Source organism: Sphaerodactylus townsendi, linkage group LG06, assembly GCF_021028975.2.
Source record: "Sphaerodactylus townsendi isolate TG3544 linkage group LG06, MPM_Stown_v2.3, whole genome shotgun sequence".
Taxonomy (NCBI): Eukaryota; Metazoa; Chordata; class Lepidosauria; order Squamata; family Sphaerodactylidae; genus Sphaerodactylus; species Sphaerodactylus townsendi.
The window spans coordinates 56,090,161-56,109,271 of NC_059430.1; the positions used below are offsets into that span (position 1 = coordinate 56,090,161).

The 19,111-nt window shown below is 41.4% G+C and overlaps 1 protein-coding gene across 3 annotated transcripts in view; it reads left to right on the forward strand.

Moving 5' to 3' along the window:
- Positions 1-1,285: 1,285 nt before the first annotated feature.
- The window catches only part of OSBPL8 (oxysterol binding protein like 8), a 109,855-nt gene continuing 92,029 nt past the window's right edge, over positions 1,286-19,111 (forward strand). For 2 of the 3 annotated variants that reach the window (XM_048499950.1, XM_048499953.1), the window contains exons 1-2: positions 1,963-2,215; positions 15,670-15,768. In XM_048499950.1, the coding sequence (XP_048355907.1) occupies positions 15,727-15,768 (42 nt within the window). In that variant the 5' untranslated portion in view covers positions 1,963-2,215; positions 15,670-15,726. Of the gene's footprint in view, positions 1,304-1,962; positions 2,216-15,669; positions 15,769-19,111 lie in introns of those variants that run through there. The other variant, XM_048499951.1, reaches the window with a different exon arrangement.

The window sequence follows — 19,111 nt, forward strand, 5'->3', positions numbered from 1 at the left end:
GGGATCATCCTGCTGCAAAGTGTCCCCAGTCAAATTACCATTTTGCCTGCCCGCTGCTTCCTTGATCTTTCTGTGCAACTCTGATGCCACTGATAACAGCACAAATGATGACTGCCCCCTCTCTTGAACATCCTAATTATTTAAGACAAATATGGAAGAAAATAAACTGATTCCACAACTTTAAAATGCATCTGGGCAGATGTATTGAAGACCTGACAAAATTTATTCCAATGCTTAGGATTGAATCCTAAGAAAATCAGGACTAATTCATGTGTGCAGAAAAGATTACAAATATCTAAGCAAAGCAGTGACCTGTATAAAATAAGCATAGTGCCTATAGAGTGATGCTCTGAATGCCCTGAAGAGGGCAATGGGAAACCTCTGATTAGTATCAGAAATACTAATAATCAGCTCTCAACTTTTATATTCAGCAACACTGAACATCAAGAAAGAAATGGACTTTTGCTTTTCAAACATGCAGCCTAATATCTTGCACCATTCTTATGAGAAAGAAAAGATGTTAAGTTCAGAAACTAGCTGATTTATAAACTAGACAGAATGAAGTCTAGCTGATTGCCAGCATAAACTACTAGAATCCTGAGTACTAGTTCATTCATTTCTGAGCTGGCAACTCCTTTCATGCTAAAATAGTAGCAGGGCCAGCAGAATGGAGCATAAGCTGGATGCTCCATCTGATCAAATAAAGGCCCTACTTTTTTCTTTTCCTGTTAAAATAGGATTTCCTCCCAAAGAAATTGGGAGTAAACTCACACAAATAGTTTTGCCAAATGAAATCATCTTTTACCCAACATAAATCTTTACTAAAGGAAACATTGATAAAGTTGCAGCCCTAAGGGTGCTTACTTGAAAATAAACTCAGTGTGCTCTATGGGACTTATTTCTGAGTAAACATGCATGCATGGTTGCAAAGCAGTCTCCAACCATCCCCCGAGATATAGCAGGGTTCCCAACTTTCATCCTTTTAACAGCTATTTCTCTGTAGCAATTAGTAGTTAATCATGTTTATGAAAAGCATTCTGTTTGATTTCTGAAACATCAAACCTCTGTTATGCACAGAAGCAGGCCAGTTCCCAATCCTATCATCTTCTCCGAGTGGGCTGCCCGCTCAGAGAGAAGGGAAGCAGAGAAAAGGCGCCCCTCCACCCACTTCCCTTCTTCTCCGAGCGGGCTGCCCGCTCAGAGGGAAGGGAAGCGGTGAAGCCAGCCAGCTGGCTTCCCTTCCCACCCCTCTCCACTCGGGGAGCCGAGCCTGCCAGCTTCTCTTGTTGTCCCTGCACCGGAGGTGAGAACTCGCGTCAAGGGTGCAAGGGTGCAAGGGGGGGGGGGGGGGGAGCCAGCCAGCCAGCCAGCCAGCCAGCCAGCCAGCCAGCTTCCCTTCCTGCCCTTCTCCCGCCACCGGTCCAGAGATTGGGAGCCTGCCAGCACCATCTGGAAATTAGCAACTCTATGGGCGAACTGTACAAGGAATTGAAATTCCATGAGCATACTTCGAACTAAAAACACTAATAACTGGCAGGAGACAAAAAAACTCTGTTATGTTCCTTACGGTGTAATGATACCATACTTTTAAATATTAAACACACTGAAACATTCAGTCTGTTGCTAGTTGGGCCTTCACAGTCTGAACAACCTACACAATACAGCGTTTGTATATAAATAAAACCTATTTATGGAATCTCTGTCTTAATAGAACAGAATAATTAAAAGTCAACAGAAGGAGTAATGACTATTTGCTTGGCTTTTCCACGCATCATTTTTAAAGAAAAAACGGTTGCAGGTATCAATTTTTTACAATTGGTGCTGAAAGATACGTTCATTATTCCAAACGCGATAGAATCACCTCGTTGGGCTGAGGGCGGGGTTTGGGCGAAGGCCTCCACAAGGCGCAAAGGATTCCTCGTCAGGTGATCCCCAGAGGGGCGTGGTTGGGGGTCACGTGACAAGGGCTCGCGGAGGAAGAGGTGGCGGTAGCAGAAGGAAAGCGGTGCAGCACGGCGGCCGTTGATGAGAGAATCGAGCGGCGACTCCGAACCGCAACGGCAGCCCGCGAGTAGGCGCGACGAGCTTCAGCGGCGACAGCGGGTTCGAATCCGCCTTTTTCCTCAGCATTTCGGCGCCTGGGCCCTACCCTTTTCCGGAGGTGGCAGGTCCAGAGGGTCTGCCTCCGCCCCCCTGGCTGGGGACCCGGGGAGAGGTAAGGGAGGGAATGGAAAGGATAGCACCCAATACTCTGTTTCACAAGCTGGGAGGAAAGGGGAACGGGAAGTGGGGAGGAGGGCGGCGGCTGCACGAGCGACCTGCATGTAGCCCTTGTCCCCTTTGTGGTGCTGGCAGCTGCGAGGATGCACTGGGGTGAGAATGGATGAGAATCCTCCCTCTGCCGGGCTTCGATGCGTGTGTGTGGGGTCCTCGCTTGGGCGCCCCCCTGCGTGACCTTGGGCACGTCACCTGGGCAGGCAGAGTCTGCCTCCTTACATGGGGGTAGTCCCATTGAATATGGACGGGCTTTCTTCCGAAGAGACATGCACAGAGTTGGGCTGTTATGGTAGGTTGACCTTATAGTTTACCAAGAGTGTGTGTGTGTGGGGGGGGGGGGTTCTTTTGCCTTTAGTGAAGTTTCTGTGTTCCCCAAGATGGTGCAGATCTGTACTTGTTGGTTGCCTATGCAAACAAACAAAAATATTCCGTACCTGCATTTGTTTAGATGGGATGATAGCTCAATAAGTGATTTATTTGGGGGCAAAGGTTAGTACATTCTCCAGAGGCGTCTCAAACTACAAATGAATTAATATGTTGTGCCTTACTTTGAAACTGTAATGTTCACAGTTTTGACTGCACAAAACAAAAATCCAGTTTTTAAAGGATCTCTTTTAAATAAGAGGTGTTACAATTGCTAATCGTCCTTTGGGAGCAAAGCAGTTTCTGTTGCTGTTTCCACCTGGCTGGGATTTTTAAAAAGTGCCACCAGCTGTCCTACACATGCTTGCTGAGAATCAAAAATGTAAGAAATTGGGGTTGAATTTATTTATTTATTTATTAGGTTTATAGACCGCCCTCCCCTGGATTTGGAACATACAGCAAGAATTTGGAACATACAGCAAGAAGGCTAGGTGGGAAGGAACAGAGGCAGAGCTACCAGAGGACTGGGGGATGCGCGTTGCACTGGGCGCATGCTGGGGGGTACAGAAAATCACTAGCGGCACCCCACTCCCCCGCCCCCCCACGGCATCCCCCCTGCCCCCACACTTACCTTATTGAAACAGTGCAGGCTGGAGAAACAGCCTGTTCCCTTCAGGCTGAAAATGGCGTGGTGGGAACTACACTTCCCAGGAGACCTTGCGAGCCCCAAGGTGTCATGGGAAGTGTAGTTCCCACCAGGCTGTTTTCAGTCTGAAGGGAACAGGCCACTTATCCAGGCTGAACTTAGGTAGGTGCGGGGGGTGCAGGGTACCTGTGGGGGGTGGGAGCGGAAAACACAGAGTGCGCACCAGGCGCAGTTTGGCCCAGCTACACCTCTGGGAAGGAATGCATGGCTTGTGCCAAGACTATTGCAGAGAAGCACCTCAACTTCATGATGCTGTCAGTGGCAACACCTGAGATAATTTGTAGTCATGTAATTTTGTAGTACTTGTCTTTCTCCTCCTCCCTGTTAGTCATCTTTGTGCAATGTAAGTAGACTGGTCAGTTTTGCTTAGTGAGAATCCCAGTTTCTATGGTGTGGAGGAGGTCATGTGTGTATTCAGAAATCTTTGTGAATGGCTTTTGTCCTTGCACCCTGAGTCTGTCTGTACTTATAGCAGATCATATTATTTTCAGTGGAGCTTGCTTTTAGTTCAGAGTACTTAGAATCACTGTGTCAGGATTTCTGAACCACAAAAGGAACTGAAGGCATACACTACTGTGTGACGCTCTCTCAGGTGTTATGTTCATGTGCTTTTCAGAACAGCTCTTAACTGTAGAATGTGTAAAATATGAAGTTTTTGAGGTATCAGAGATGTTTTCTGGATGAACCAGAAGATAGACTGGGATGCAGCAGTTCCTGTACATTCGTGCACTAGTGTTGATCAAGTTTGGGTATTTACTGAGGTCCAGAAATACCTTACGCACTGCAGTTGCAGAAGAAATTTTCCTTTTGGTCAGAATAGTACATCAAGTGCTTTCTTTTACACAGCATGTTTGAAATAGGCCTCTTTTCAAAAGACAGTGCTTTACAACCTTTAAATCACCTGCAACTAGGGTGGCATTTGGAAGAGCCCATACAGGCCATCTGTTCAACCTCTGCTCAATGCAGGATCAGCCTGGCCCTTGTGTAACCCAGGCAAATGTTTGTCCAGCTGCTTCTTAAAGACTGCCAGTGACGGGGAGCTCACTATGTCCCTAAGTAGCTGATTCCACTGTTGCACAACTCTTACTGTAATTTTTCCCCCTAATATCCAGTCTGAACCTTTCTGCCCGTAACTTGAACCCATCACTACGAGTTCTATCCTCTGCTGTCAATAGGAACAGCGTCTTGTCCTCTGCCAGTCCTTCATATACTTAAAGAAAGCAATCATGTCCCCCCGCCCCCCAGTCTCCTCTTCTCTGGACTAAGTATTCCCAAATCCCTCAGCCTTTCCTCATAAGAGTTGGTCTGCAGACCCCTGATCATCCTCATAACTTTCCTCTGCACCCACTCTATTCTGTCCACATCCTTTTTGAAGTGAGGCCTCCAAAACTACACAATACTCCAGGTGAACTTTTGCCTCACTCAAACCTTATTTTTGTGTGCTAACAGTAGCAACCCATTTTGTAAATAAGAAATAAAACAGAAGACTGGCAGGTTAATTATGGGAAGAAACCACAGAACTCACAAGTATTTATCAGTATTTCAAAGGATTAGCAGAAAACTCTGAGCACTGGGATATTCCAAAGCACTGTTAGTGTTGACTGGTCAGTCTCTGCTGAGTTCTCAAAGTTGACTGGAGAGCACAGTTGGCTCTTTCTTGAGGTGGTTCATTACCAGGCTTGCCCTCTATGTTTCCTGTAGGGTTAGTTAGTTACTTCGTTTATATGTATAATGTCACTGTCTTATGATGATCCCATAGTGTTATCAAGGCAAGAGATGTTCAGAGATGGTTTGCCATCACCTGCTTCTGTATAACAACCTTAGACTTCCTTGGTGCTGAAGTCTTAAGGTTCTAGGGCTGGACTTGTTTAGCTTTTGAGAGCTGCTGAGATCAGGTAGCCTGGGCTATCTAGGTCACGGTGTTTCAGATACTGATATAGGCAGTTCTCATATTCTGATGCCCAGGAGCCATGAATGTAACAGGTGGTGTTATTTACACAATATAATGTTTTTGGTCTGTTTAGCTAGTTAAGACTTGAACCAGCCAATCTTAAGTAATTAAAACCACTTTACGTACCTAAGACTTAGATGCATTACATTTTGTTTGATAATGTTTTGTCTAACGGTGGGAGAACTTGAATGTTTCCATACTATCACAAGTTGATCTAGTAAAGGTTTACTGTTTGTGTTCTATTGGCAAATGAGTTCAAAGGTCTTTACAGATAAAAAATTTTCAACACACACTTCTAAAAACTCACTGTCCTATTTTTTTTCTTTTCGTATGATAAGACATGATCTTGTCTGATTGTGTGATGCCCATTCCTGTAGCTATCCAGATATGACTGTGTGATGGAATAGTACTGTAAAACTAGCAGAATCACACCTACATGTTAAAATCGGCCTTTAATCTCAAGGCCTCCGGATGGAGAAACCAAAAGGCCATGGAAATTTACCCAGGACAGGAAGATGCCCAAACAAGGCACTTCAAACGTTGGGGGGACCACATGGCAAGGGGGAAAGTTTTCTTGGAGACTAAAAAACAAAGACTTAGGTGGCTCTATAATGGGCTAAGCTAAGAAAAGCACCTCTTGGCTGGACGTCCCGAGAGATCCATAAGACTGTATTCAGCTGAGCCATTTCTCTAATTGCATTTATGTTTTATTTCTTTGATTTCTGTTTTTCAAGAAATCTTTGAGAACACAACTGGTTGGAGTTATTGGAGAAAAGGACCCAGATTTTTACTGAAACAAGCTTTGCTCTCCCAGGCTTGGTTTCATGATAGATTGAGTTTATGGTTGAAAGACTAAGTTGTCCTTCATTTTATGGGCATGCCTTTCCCCCCATTATAATTTTTATCTGCTTAGTGCTTAAAGCTACTGTGCTTCTTTAATGAAGAGATACATATTGTATGTGTTTATCTTCTTTTTTTTTGGTGATCCGGCTTTTAGAAAAAGCATATGATTTTCCTTTCATGGAGTTGGATATTGAGTGTCATTTAGCCTATGTTTACCTACTGTACACTGCCATCCTGAAACACACTTTAAAAGAGGTTCAGGACATTCACTATGTTCTAAAATTAAAAAAAAAACCCAGTTTAAGATGAGGCAGCATCTTGGAACAAACAGAAAATATTTAATGCAAGTGGAATGTACTCTAAAACAGAGTACTCTCAGCAATGGAGGATACATTGCAGAAAGGGGGGGGGGGAGGTTGGAATCCAAACCATATTTTTAGAAAAATTCTAAATTGGCAACAAAATGTTGAATCCATTCCTTCTCATAAACTAATACTTTGAATATGGATATTTAACCACATTCGTATAGAATGTTTATTTTGCATTTATCCCCTGCTCAAGATTTTATCTACCAATCTATACACGAAGAGAATTAGAGTTAAAAGTACAAGTAAAGTTGTATGGCACTGAAGGGGTAAGTGAATACTAAATGTCAGATGTTTGTATTACTGATGTGATGCTGAAGGGGATAAAGTGGCAGAATTAATTTTCAGTCTCCCATGTTTTGTGGACCTCTGGGGGTCAGGTGTCTTGTGGGTGACTGTAAGGTCTCAGTTCAAAGGAAATACACGTTTCTCAACCTCCTGGGTTTCTTTGTTAGAGAAGAGAAACTGGTAACATCTTTCCGAGCCCTTTGGCCTCTTGAGAACTCAGCAGTGGTGTTTGCCAGCTCCGTGTCCTCATCCTGGCTTCTTTCCTTTTTGGGGCAGGTAGCCGTAATCAGCTAAGAAGCTGGCAGAGATCCTGTGGCTTAATTTACAGCCACTGAGCCACCTATCTAGCAGACCTTCTGCGCTCAACTAAGTCCGAATGCAGTCTCCAGTGCTGATGTTCCGGGGGAAAGGGGGTAGGTTGGAGGGCTATATGCCCCTGGTGTCAGTGAAACCCTCTGAACCATTTCAGGATCCCTGCTGGTCATAGAAGATGGTTCATGCTGTTTGACATTTCTGGGTCTGTTGATGACATAGGCCCAAAATGCCAGTCCTCTATTGGTGGAGCTGCAGGGCGCATCTCGTCCTTGCTGTTAATTAGCTTCTCTCCTCATTCACCCACATGTGTTTCATCAGTGCTTTTAGTCTCAGTGGTGCATGTGGAACAAACCATGACAGGTGTTGCAACTGGTGATGTAGATAGGTGTGGGTCTGTGATTAGCAGTTGGAATCCTGCCATTGAATACATAGCTTTGTAACATCCCAAACATGCCAGCACTCCCTCCTTGTCTGAAATACAAATGGAGAACTGGTCTTGCCATAAAGTTTCTTTTTGTCAATGACTGAAGATGACATCCTGGACTTTTTGCATCCTGAAGATGACATCCCAACTTTTTAGGATTTTTTTTTGTCTCCAGTGATGGGGGAACTGTCTGTCAACAGGGATGTTATTTTGTGAAACTATTAGTGTTTGTTTTGCTGTTTCCTACAGTATTACTTTTTCCTGTTAAGGTTTCAGTTTTGTTCACTTGACCAAGTTGTTTTAGAAGGTCAAGATAGAGGAAGTTTAAAAGGCACATGAAAGTTTCCCTGGGAGCTGAGGGAGCCTATGAACTGAAGGGAGTGGACACTCCACTCCCCACTAGGGGAAGAAAGAACAACCTAGTTTCATCCTCCTAAAATGATTGGAAGATGAGTACCTAAATGTACTAGAATGTCCTCCTCATTCTTAAGCAAAAGGAACCTTCACAGTAAGTTCAACATTGTGCTTTTGTGTTCCAGGATAGCTCTTTTTGATGAAAAGGAGAAGTAGAGTGCTTCGCCTAGATACCAGAAATATTTCAACCTATCTAAACCGACTTCTAGTTAAGTGTAAATGTTATGAGTTTGCCTGAGCTTCAGTACTTTCTCGGCTGCTGGAATAAAAACTATCTGCAGTGTGGCTGAGGAATCCTAAGTGAGTAATTTGCCATTGTTGTTTTTCTGGTGAAACATTTGCAAGTAAATTATTTAGCCTGAAAATAGATTATATGTGGCTAGAAACACTGCACCTTGAACAGAAAGAGTGCTTCTTAGAGAATCAAAAAGATTACCCTCATGGAACTTGGTTGCTAAATAACTGGCTATACAAGCTTGGAAGTCACCCTCTCTAATAGACACCAATGACTGGGTAATGGCATATGTCAGAATTAGCTTCTTGAGAGTGATTACCATATGAAGAAATTCCTTGCATATATTTAATTTCATATTGGATACCTTTCTGAAGCGCAAATCAGCAGTTGTTATTTCCTGATATATTCTCTCATGTCTTATCCAAGCTACAGTTATCTTTCCTTCCTTCCTTCCTTCCTTCCTTCCTTCCTTCCTTCCTTCCTTCCTTCCTTCCTTCCTTCCTTCCTTCCTTCCTTCCTTCCTTCCTTCCTTCCTTCCTTCCTTCCTTCCTTCCTTCCTTCCTTCCTTCCTTCCTTCCTTCCTTCCTTCCTTCCTTCCTTCCTTCCTTCCTTCCTTCCTTCCTTCCTTCCTTCCTTCCTTCCTTCCTTCCTTCCTTCCTTCCTATTTCTTCTTTTTCATTTGTTTCCTGCTTGTTCGAATGTAGATATGTGATGGCCTGGTTGTCCCCTCTCCAGGTTTTCTAATGGAAAAAAATGGCCAGTTTGCAGTAGCATTGGGGGGGGGGGAATCCTCTTATGACATATTTTTTCCTTTAAAAAACTTGTCTTACAAAGATACCAGTTCTATGGTAGCATAAGGCACAGTAGTTTGCATCTGTTTCTCAAGTATTGGGTATATTTGTGGCTTTTCCTACAGAAAATGAAGATATTGGTGATTTTAAATTGTACAAATAGTACAATTTTATATGCAACATAAATAATAAATTTTGTGTTTAAATCAGTAAAATAAACTTTGGTTTGTTAGGAAAGTATTATTCATTTATATAGGAGTACTGACTCAAGGTCTCAAGTTCTCTAGCTTGTTCTTTTCTCCTCTTGTGGAATGAAATCAAATTACGATTTATTATGATGTCAGAATTAAACACATGCAGGACTGGAATCCTGGCTTGTAAGCAAGGAACAAATTACAATTTGTTTGCTTATATGAGCTGGAGGGACCTTAAAATGGGAATAGATGTCTGAAATCTAGGTCCCAGAGACTCCTTTTCAGTTGCTGTCCGTACGTAAGACAAATCCATTAAGAATACAAAAGTTGGGTTGTATGAACTTGAGTTGTGTTTACTGAATAGTTAAACATTGTAAATAAAACATCAAACTCTTACTTTAAAAAGTGCTAGGACTTCTGTGAAGTGAATACCTTTTACATTTATGTATTGGTGAATTTGACATGTTACTATGGAACATCTTTGACTTGTAGATCAAGTGTCACCAAGGCACTTAGGATTGCCAAATGGCCTGGAGAAAATGTTGTATCCCTTTAATAGATGCTTAATGTTGGGTATAGGTAGTTGAGGGTTTTCATGGCATCTCATTAAAGAGAAGTGATCAGGCTTATTCTACTTTGATCTTGTGAAATCCTAGATCAGTTAATCTCAATTTGTGATTTTCTGTTAGAAAAACATGGAAGATTTGTGTGACTACGATCTACTTGGATGATTCAACTTGTTTCTGCTTGACTCTGGCTGGATATGCAGGTCTTGATTGAATTGGGGGATAGCGAGACCATGCCCCCTTGTGTTGGTCAGTGTTCCAAGATAATATACTAGAGTTACTTTTCTGTATCAAGCAGGTATTTGATGAAGTGAATCCATAACTTGTTTGGAGTAAAGTTGTCCTTAGCAAATCTTGTATGTAGTTTCAGGGTATTCTTAGAAAGAAGTTGGGCAGAGAGACGGCAAAGACCTCTCCACACCCAGACATGGAATGACACTGGCAACCTGTTGCAATGAAATGGCCACAACTTTATTGGTACAGCATGAAGCAATGATCCCAATATCAGCTAACCCACCTGCTGGCTGATGTACTCCACCCCAGTCACCTTGTGGATTGGGGAAGATCATATGGGCTGGTAGATTTTGGATTCCAAATGGGCTCCAACCACTGTGTGGTGTCCCCTGCCACTTGGAGTGAGGGTCTCTTAAAAGTCCCCAAGCTGAGCATATTCCCATACGCCCTCACCCCCAAATCCTTTCCCCCCCAATGTAGAAATATTAGGGCATTGGAATAAAACCATGCTGTTCCAAGGCCCTGTCAGCTGCTTTACCAATAAAGTTGTGGCCATTTCATTCCAACAGGTTAGAGAAACAGATTCGCACATCTACTGAGAGTGCTGACTTCCATTTTGAATATTATCCTCTTTTTCAAATTTGGCTAATCTGGCCATACTGACTAATACTTCTGTATCCTATAGGTTGGTCTATTAAAACATACTGAATTGGGAAGCTTCAGATGATACAGAATTTTCATCATTTGGGTTGAACTTTTTTGTGAACACATTTTTATAGTCATGAAACCACTAAGCTGATCACTGTGTGCTTCTGGCTAAGTTCAAGGGGGGCTAGCTGTGTGTGAACTAGGGCACTCCCTGCCCCTGAAAAATAAGTTTTTTCACAAAGTTTTACTGTCAGGCACTCAGAAAACTATATGTATTTCAAAAAGTTTCTCTATTGCCATTTTATACTTTTAAAATATCATGTTTACTATAAACTTTTGCTTGCTGTGATAATCATGCGTACTCCCAACTCACTAGGTGAGTATCATTTCAACATTATCTTTCTATCACAAATATACAAAAAATTTTTACTGGTAAGTACACCGTCAGGTATGGCTATAAAACCTCTAGATTAGGTTTTTATTTCGGCAGTCCTTTGTCAAGCCAATCTGAAATGTACAAATACAGGTGTCAATATATAAAAGTCTATCTAACCCTTTCATTTTCATATAATTAACAAAAACCCAAAGATCCATCCCATATGCACTTACAATTGTTGTACAAAGTATTCTTTTCCTTACTCCTCTAGGAGCACAACTGTTTTTTCTTACGCTATATAAAAATAAAACATTCATATTATTCAATATTGAACCTAAATTTTCATATAAATAATAATACAACACTTTTCATTGTAAAAATTCACCTACATAGTTTCCAAACTGAATTTCAAATTTCACTTGAATGGCTCTTCTTCTATAAGAGCAAACAAAAGGGGGGAAGAGAGAAAAAGATGAAGAATAAATTCAAAATATATTTGTTCTAAGCTTTTTCAAAAGTAATCAAATGCCTTTCAAAATATATAAGTACACTTACTAAATAGTTCTTCTCTCTGGATATCAGGATCTCATGTGAGAGCATAATACAAGGAAGTTTCCACAGTATATACTGGTTAATTGTTCCCAGCTGTGGTACCAGCTGTAATTATAGAAATGCTGAGTAGTCAATTGCAGAATTGAGTCCTTGTGGGGATGTTGTTCCTAATTCAAAAATCAGCCTTGTCTCTTTTTGTTTTAATTTTCTTCTTATATCTATTGAACAACCCCCCGTAGCAATTGTTTCTATTACTGTAAATTTCAGGGATTCAGGTGAGTGGTTGTTTGCCAAAAAGTGGTCCACCAGAGGAGCTCCTTGTACTTTGTTGCGTATTCTTGATAGATGTTCCAAAATTCTAACACGTATTTCCCTAGATGTTTCCCCTATATACAAGAAGTTGCATTCATACTTGATTATATATATCACATTCTTTGTTCTGCATGTGGAAAAATGCTTCAATGTTTTGAACCACCCTCTGTCTGGGAAGCTAATCACCTTACATTCCCATGCATATTTACACAATATGCAATGGTGACATTTGAAATGACCTGTGGTGACCGGTACTTTCATGGTCCTCCCACCAATATCTGCTTTTATTAAATGATTTCCCAAAGAACATGTCTTTCTTAGCCCTAGGTATTTTAAAAAGTTTATCTATTGCCATTTTATACTTTTAAAATATCATGTTTACTATAAACTTTTGCTTGCTGTGATAATCAGGCAGTTCAAGCTCTTCGTGACCCTCATATACAGCAACCTGCGCGCTCCTTTTCTCATTTGAAAACCGGGTTCACCATTTCACACTGTCTATCAAGACCTGTTGAGTGTCAGATGAGCCCCTTGCACTTGTCAGAAAATTTTCCTGATTAAAAAATATTATTGTTGCTGGTGAGTGCATTTGTGGCCCTATGAACTATTGCTGTTTTAATTCTGAATTAGTAACTTCAATTTGTAGCTGAGAGTTTAGTTTTTATAGCTAAGAAGCATGTTAATCTCTGCACTATACTAAAAATGGGTTATTAACAGTTGAATGGCAACATTTTAAACATTGACATCTTGGTTAGAGAGAATGTAAGTATTTCAAGCTGAAAGTGTATTTCTGGACCTTGCATACTTTGGGGAAGTAAGGCATTCCATGAGCATATTACATGTCTTTCAGATATGCTCATGTCCAGATTTGCTGACTAAACCATCAGAATGTTTTCTGGATTTAACAGAAGAATGGGGATCTTTGTTTTGCTCAGCGCCCCAAAGTATTGTCTTTTTTGGTATGCTTACTTTTTAATTTCATGTTATAGGTGAAAAAGCCAGGCGTTTTGTTGACTATGTTTATTCTAGTAAATAGGGTGGGGCGTTTCAGCAGAACCTACTTGAATCAGGGCATTTATTATTGTTTGCTATAAGAACATGCTTTGTCTATAAACAAAAACAAAGAGAACACCTTTGCTTATCAAATAGTTGGGTGTGTTGTGCAAAAGGAAATTAAACCCAGCTGTTTAAATAAGGCAGTTGCCAACAGCCTGCTGAGATATTTGTGTGTCCGGGTTTCTACAGGTATGTCTCGTCTCCAGCAAATGAAGAAAATAAATTTCCCTTAGCTTTTTAACTAAAAAAATGGTGAGTGCTACCTATTCAAAAAATTTTTGCTCAGATTTATACGTCTGTGGAGAAGTAAAAAGGCTAATACATTTGATCTCAATGCTTCTGACAGGAAAGGCAGTTCTGTCTTTCTTCTCTCATGGTTATTTAAATTCTTCAGTTTAATTTTTAAATATTTTTATATAATATAAACAGAATAGAAAAGAAAAGAAAAAAATCAAAGCTATGTCCAAGCGACAATTGCAATTACATTCTAAGACAAAGAAAAAGATATACATATAATGCTGAAGGCTGTCATGGCTGGAATCAACCAGGAATAATTTCTACAATAAGAATGAATGTATTGCGAAAACTACTTTAAAAACATTTCAGATATTACCTATCTATTTACAAGAAAAAAAACTTTGAAGGAATTGCATGAACACATATGTTCATATGGAATGGCAAAAAGCCAAGAATTAGATTTAAAGTTTTACAAGATGTGAAAAAGAGAGGAAGACTAGCTATACCTAGTATTAAACTACGTTATCAAGCAGCCAGCCTGGTTTGGATTGTGGACTAGATTAAAAACCAAAACAAAGAGTAATAAAATTAGAAATGGCAATTGTTCTGTCCTGTTAAGAGAAGCCTGAGATGAAAGTGCAAATTTAGGAAGTGTTGCAAGCTTTTGTTGTGTTAAACTTCACAGTTCTTGCTAAATATTCTTCACTTGACAAGTAACTTATTTACTGTACCACTGTAGGCCTGCCTGTAGTTGGTTGGGGAGAAAAGACAGAAATATCCATTCTGTTCTGTCTCCTCTCCAAGATTCCGTGTGTGCTGTCTATTTTTCCATTTTAATATCTGGATTTATTATATTTGGCATGGTTGGGGGTTAAAGGACCGTGAAGACGGATCATAAACAGTATTTAAAAACAGGTGGTAATTGCATGTTGAAAGCGTTGGAAGTGTTGCTTAGTTTTCTTCTCACTTAAGCCTAATTGCCACACAAGGAAAAATAATGTATAAATAGCCATCTGTTGGAAGGATGAGTGGTGTAGCTAATTTAACTGCCTTTCAGTTATACACTTTTTAATCTTGGTGAGGTTAAGTAAATATGTTAGTTAACAGAAAATAGTCATATACGTTCCATATTTTTAGACTATCTGTTATTTTAAGAATTCTTATTCTGCATTCATAGCCTACAGGGTTCCCCATTTTTATTGTGCATGGGAGGAAGTGCCTGTTATAATAGGGAGAGCCAAACAATGACACTGCTGATGCCTTTTTCATCCCCATGTGTAAAAGGCTTGTGTTTCATATAGGTAGTTGTATTTTCACACTCTGAAGCTCTGTCAAAATTTATTTTCCTATTTGTAGACCAGTGGTTCCAAAACTTTTCCAAGCTACCACCCCCTTGATTCCATAAACTCACTCCAAGTGCCCCTACCCTATAAAAAGAATTATTCAGAATAGCAATTTCCATGACCTACTAAGGAGGAAAAAATAAAATTCAAAACAGTTACAATTAATTGCACAATTCAAAATCCAATTAAAATATCTTAGTTTAAAATTTTCAACAAAATCTATGAAATTGATCCAGTGATACCAGCTTTTCAAAATTCTGATCGTCTCCACCAGATTTCTGCACTGTGTAGAGGCCTCTTACCAACATGGTGCCATAGCCAGATCAATTGTAAGCAAGTGAACAATGTGGTTGAAGCATGTCTTTGCACCCTTTTGCAAATCTCCTGCGCTCATCTCATTTGGCTGATTTTTGTGGGTGTTTGACACATGCTAAACAAAACTGGGCGATTAGATCCCATCTGCTCAATATCTGCCTCAACTTGAAATATAACCTGTATAACCTTGAAGTAGGGTGGCAGCAGTTGAAGACAATGCTGAGGTGACCAGGGGCAGCCTTACCTGGTAGAAGCAGGTGGAAGGGATGGCCGGTTTATGGGCCTCCTATTCATTGAATTTCTTGAAATTTAGCTCTTGAGTGGTAAGGGCATAGATGTGCATAGATTTGCAAAGGAACAATGGGATTAAGCTCTTTTTCTCATCTCTATTTATTTTATGACCTTTTTGTTGTGAAGAGAAGGCATGTTATCTCTGCAAACACAAATTCATATTTTTCAGAACTGCAAAATCAAGCATCTGTGATAATATCTTCTAGACAGAAAAATTGCCCAAAATAATCTTACACAGACCTCTGAAACAGTATGAGATTGTGACTGGATTACTATAAAATTTAAAGACTGCATAGATGTACTGCCTCATGCTACATAATTAAACATTAATCCTTATTTCATGATGAATCATTTTAGGCTATAACGTATCTTAAATAGAAAACTATTTAAACTCACTTAAGATAGGTTTTTCCTCAAAAAGCATTTTGTTAAAAAATCCAAGTTAAATTTAAAAAACTGATTTAATTTTAAAAAATCATTGATTTTTATCTATTCTGATTGTTCTTCACAAGGTCGTTTAGTGACACGGTGTTTGTCTTGGCCAGTATCACCATTGATTGTCTTCTCTTCCAGTTTGCAGAATGTAAGAACTTTGAGTGAAAGTGAAAGACAGACAACCTCTGCTTCAGCATGGATACTGTTACGGTTGACGGGGAGCCTGATAAAGCTTCGGTGAGTAATTTATATACATGCAAGCTTCATAAGCTAAGGAATCTAGAGCAGTGGTCTCCAACCTTTTTTTTACTTGTGTACCCCTTGGCAACCCATTTCCCTAAAATTGTATCCCCATATTGGCAAACCCATTACGTAATTTTTTCACATACACCCCCCCCCCCAAAAAAATTTTAGTGTTCACCCCTTGGTGTGTATGTCCTCCAGGTTGGGAACCACTGATCTAGAGCAAGGGATTATTTCCCCCTCCCCCCTCAGTTCCAAGGAGGAAAAGCTACAGGGCCTACTAAAGGTTTTCCATTTTTTCCTTTTTGTGGAGGAAGGTGAAAACAGTGTCTGTGTTACGAACATTTTAGTTTTTAAATGAAGACCAAGTAATAAAATGTTAGGTATCTTAAAGATATATGGATAATGTAATATTATAACATTTTAGTTACAGAAACGACAACATCTCCTCTTCAAAGAACCATAATAGCTGTCTAGATTCAGCTAGGTTGCTTTTCCAGTTTTTTTTCCCCTTGGTCATTCAAGACTGCATGTTCTTAGGATACGGACAAATTGAGCTGCCTGGGAGGAAAATGACCTGCAGTGTTGCCAATGAAAAAAGGCACATGATCGGCAATCGCTTCTTCCTGCATCCCCCATCCCCCCGGTTTGATCCAACTTCTCATCCCCTGTATCGGGGTGGGTGGGTGGGAAGGCCAGACCCAGGCCTGGGTCACATGTGGGTGCATTTTGCACCCCTGGCCCCACTCTCTCCCTCTCTTCCACCAGTGCCGTATCTCCAAGGACTTGCAGACCTTGCCAACCATCAGCAGCTTCTTAGTTTCATGTCCCTCAGCCGACAGGGGCGAGCCCTCCAGCACCTTGGCCAGTGGCACCTCAGTGTTGATAGTCATGCTATGCCTTCGATGCCTAGATGCCCATCCTGCTTGCCTGCTTGGCACTTTCTACTTGCCTCCCTCTCCTACCACCCTTAGGCCAATGGGCTCACCCTGGGCTGCCCAACCTGGCAGTGAGCTTACAGAGGAGGAGCTGAGCCAGCCCTTCCTCTTGTGTGCTCTAGGCAGGTGCCAGGCATCAGAGGCTGAAGGGATACCTTCACAGGCACCTTGCCAGACTCCATCACCCCCAGCCCCACCAGGAAGTGAATGTCTTCTGACTGAGGGGACTCCTCCAGCCAGCCCCTGTATCTAGAATGGAAGGGGCCAGTCCAGCATTGCAGTGGTCCCAGTCAGACATGCTTTTAACAAACGGTTTGTTGAATTAGGAGGCGGCACAATGCCTGCACACCGTTTTGTAGCACTTTGCCACTGCCTGTGGTGAAGAAGAGAAAAATGGCCTTTATTTATTGACTTGGGAAAGGGAATTTAAAAATAGACCAATGAATGATTTACTGCACCTTGGTAGAAGTTCAGTTGGAAAAGTACTGCTCCAGTGTTGGTATTCCGGTATTGCTAACACAAATCTATTAAGAATTTCTACTGAAACCTTTATAAAAGAGGAACAAAGTAATACATGATATGTTTTTTTTCTCACATCACATAACCTTTTTTGCACTGTGCAAAACTTGTGACTCACCCAGCTAACTGCAGCTTCAGGACAGCCCACCACTGACTCACTATATTTCCAGTTCTTTCTGTCAGTCAGTTGGTTTGCGCTTTTTCCTTCTCTTTCTGCTGCAGTTCTTGCTGCTCTTATGAGCAGAATCAGTCTCTGCCAAACCCCCCCCCCCCCCCCCCCCCGCCTTGCAAAGCAAAGCAGCCATTAAAACTGCCAGCTAAATTCAATCTTCCCAGGACACCCTTTCTGTGCAGCAAACAGGACCGCTGGGGGAGGGGCTGGAAATGGGTGTGGTTGATAGGCTCATTCCTTCTACCTTGAATTCCTTGTCCATGATCTGTCTGCAAGCAACCTGCTCAGAGAACTGGGATTTTTTTAATGTCCTCAGCTTCAGCACAACTCCCCCATCGTTGAGTGTTTGCATTCAAATGCTTATGTTTGAAAAGGAGAAGAGAGAAAAAAGAGGGGGGAAATTGCTCCACCTCATTTCTTATAAAAAGCCAGCAATACATGGTGGGGAGGCAGCTGGATACACCAGGATTTATGGTCTTTTCCTTGGCTTTCATGCAAGCAGGTGTCTTTGGAACTTCCATTGTCTCAGCCCCTCCCCCCTGGCTAATAATAGGAGTCTCTGAAATGAAAGATCTATAAGCTTAGCCCTCAAAAACTTCAAATGGGCCTGCCCTTGCTGTTTGTGGCGGGGGGAGGGTTGGACAGGGAGGAAGTGGCAGCAGATGAATTCACAATTCCACTGATAACTTTTGGTGGGGCAGAGTATAGTCTGTCTTAGTTCTCTCTCCCATTACACACACACACACACACACACACACACACACACACACACACACACACACACACACACACACACACACACACTTATATATTGATATGGATATTGACCATTTTCATGGAAAGCTATCATTTTGGGGGTATTTGATCAGAGGAAAAATTTGGTGTCTTGTTTTCTGCCCTAGGTTTCTCCCACTGATGTTATGAAGGAAAGTGCTTTGCATTCATATACTTAGGACCAGATGCCTATATCGTTCATGTCTTTTGAACTCCTTTATCCTTTCAGGAAGATTCCTTTTTTAGTGGTATAAAATAATTTTTGCCTGTGAATTTTCTGCAGTTGAATAATAGTGTTTGTGAAATGGAGGATCTTGCAGCATTTCGCAACTATTTTCCCTTTTAACATTTCATAACAGATCAAACTGCTTTAGGACTTCCAGTAAAATGCCAGGGTAAAAAGATTTCAAATAAATCAGATAATGTTCAACCAGATCTGCCCAGGAAGCCATCAGGCTGACCCTAGGGCTGAGAGTGCACCTCTGGGACAGAAGAAACAGCGCATACCTGATCTTTGGCACTGGGCACACCAACGATCACAGCAGGCCCGTGGAGCCCGCTGCCTTACCCCCAAGTAGAAGCTGCAGACATGGAGGTTGCAAGACATTCCACCTTGTGCAAGCAAGATTGGGGCATAACGGGAGTGGGGAGGAAGCAGGCAATGTGCAACCTCCCCTACTCATGAGTGATCCCGAACCCTGACAGAACGTCTCTCCAATGGATTTTGCTGAATTCCTAAGGAGAACAGGGCGGGATGAGATACATAACTACAGAGACTGTGGTACTGGTCTCTACCAACATCCCAGATTCCACTCCAGATCCCCTCCCAGTGAGAAAGATAATGATAACCTTCAAATATGATAAACTTCTGTGTCAAAACTCTGGAGCTCTCTAAAGATTCTTGGGGAGGTGAAATAAGCATTTAGAACAACTA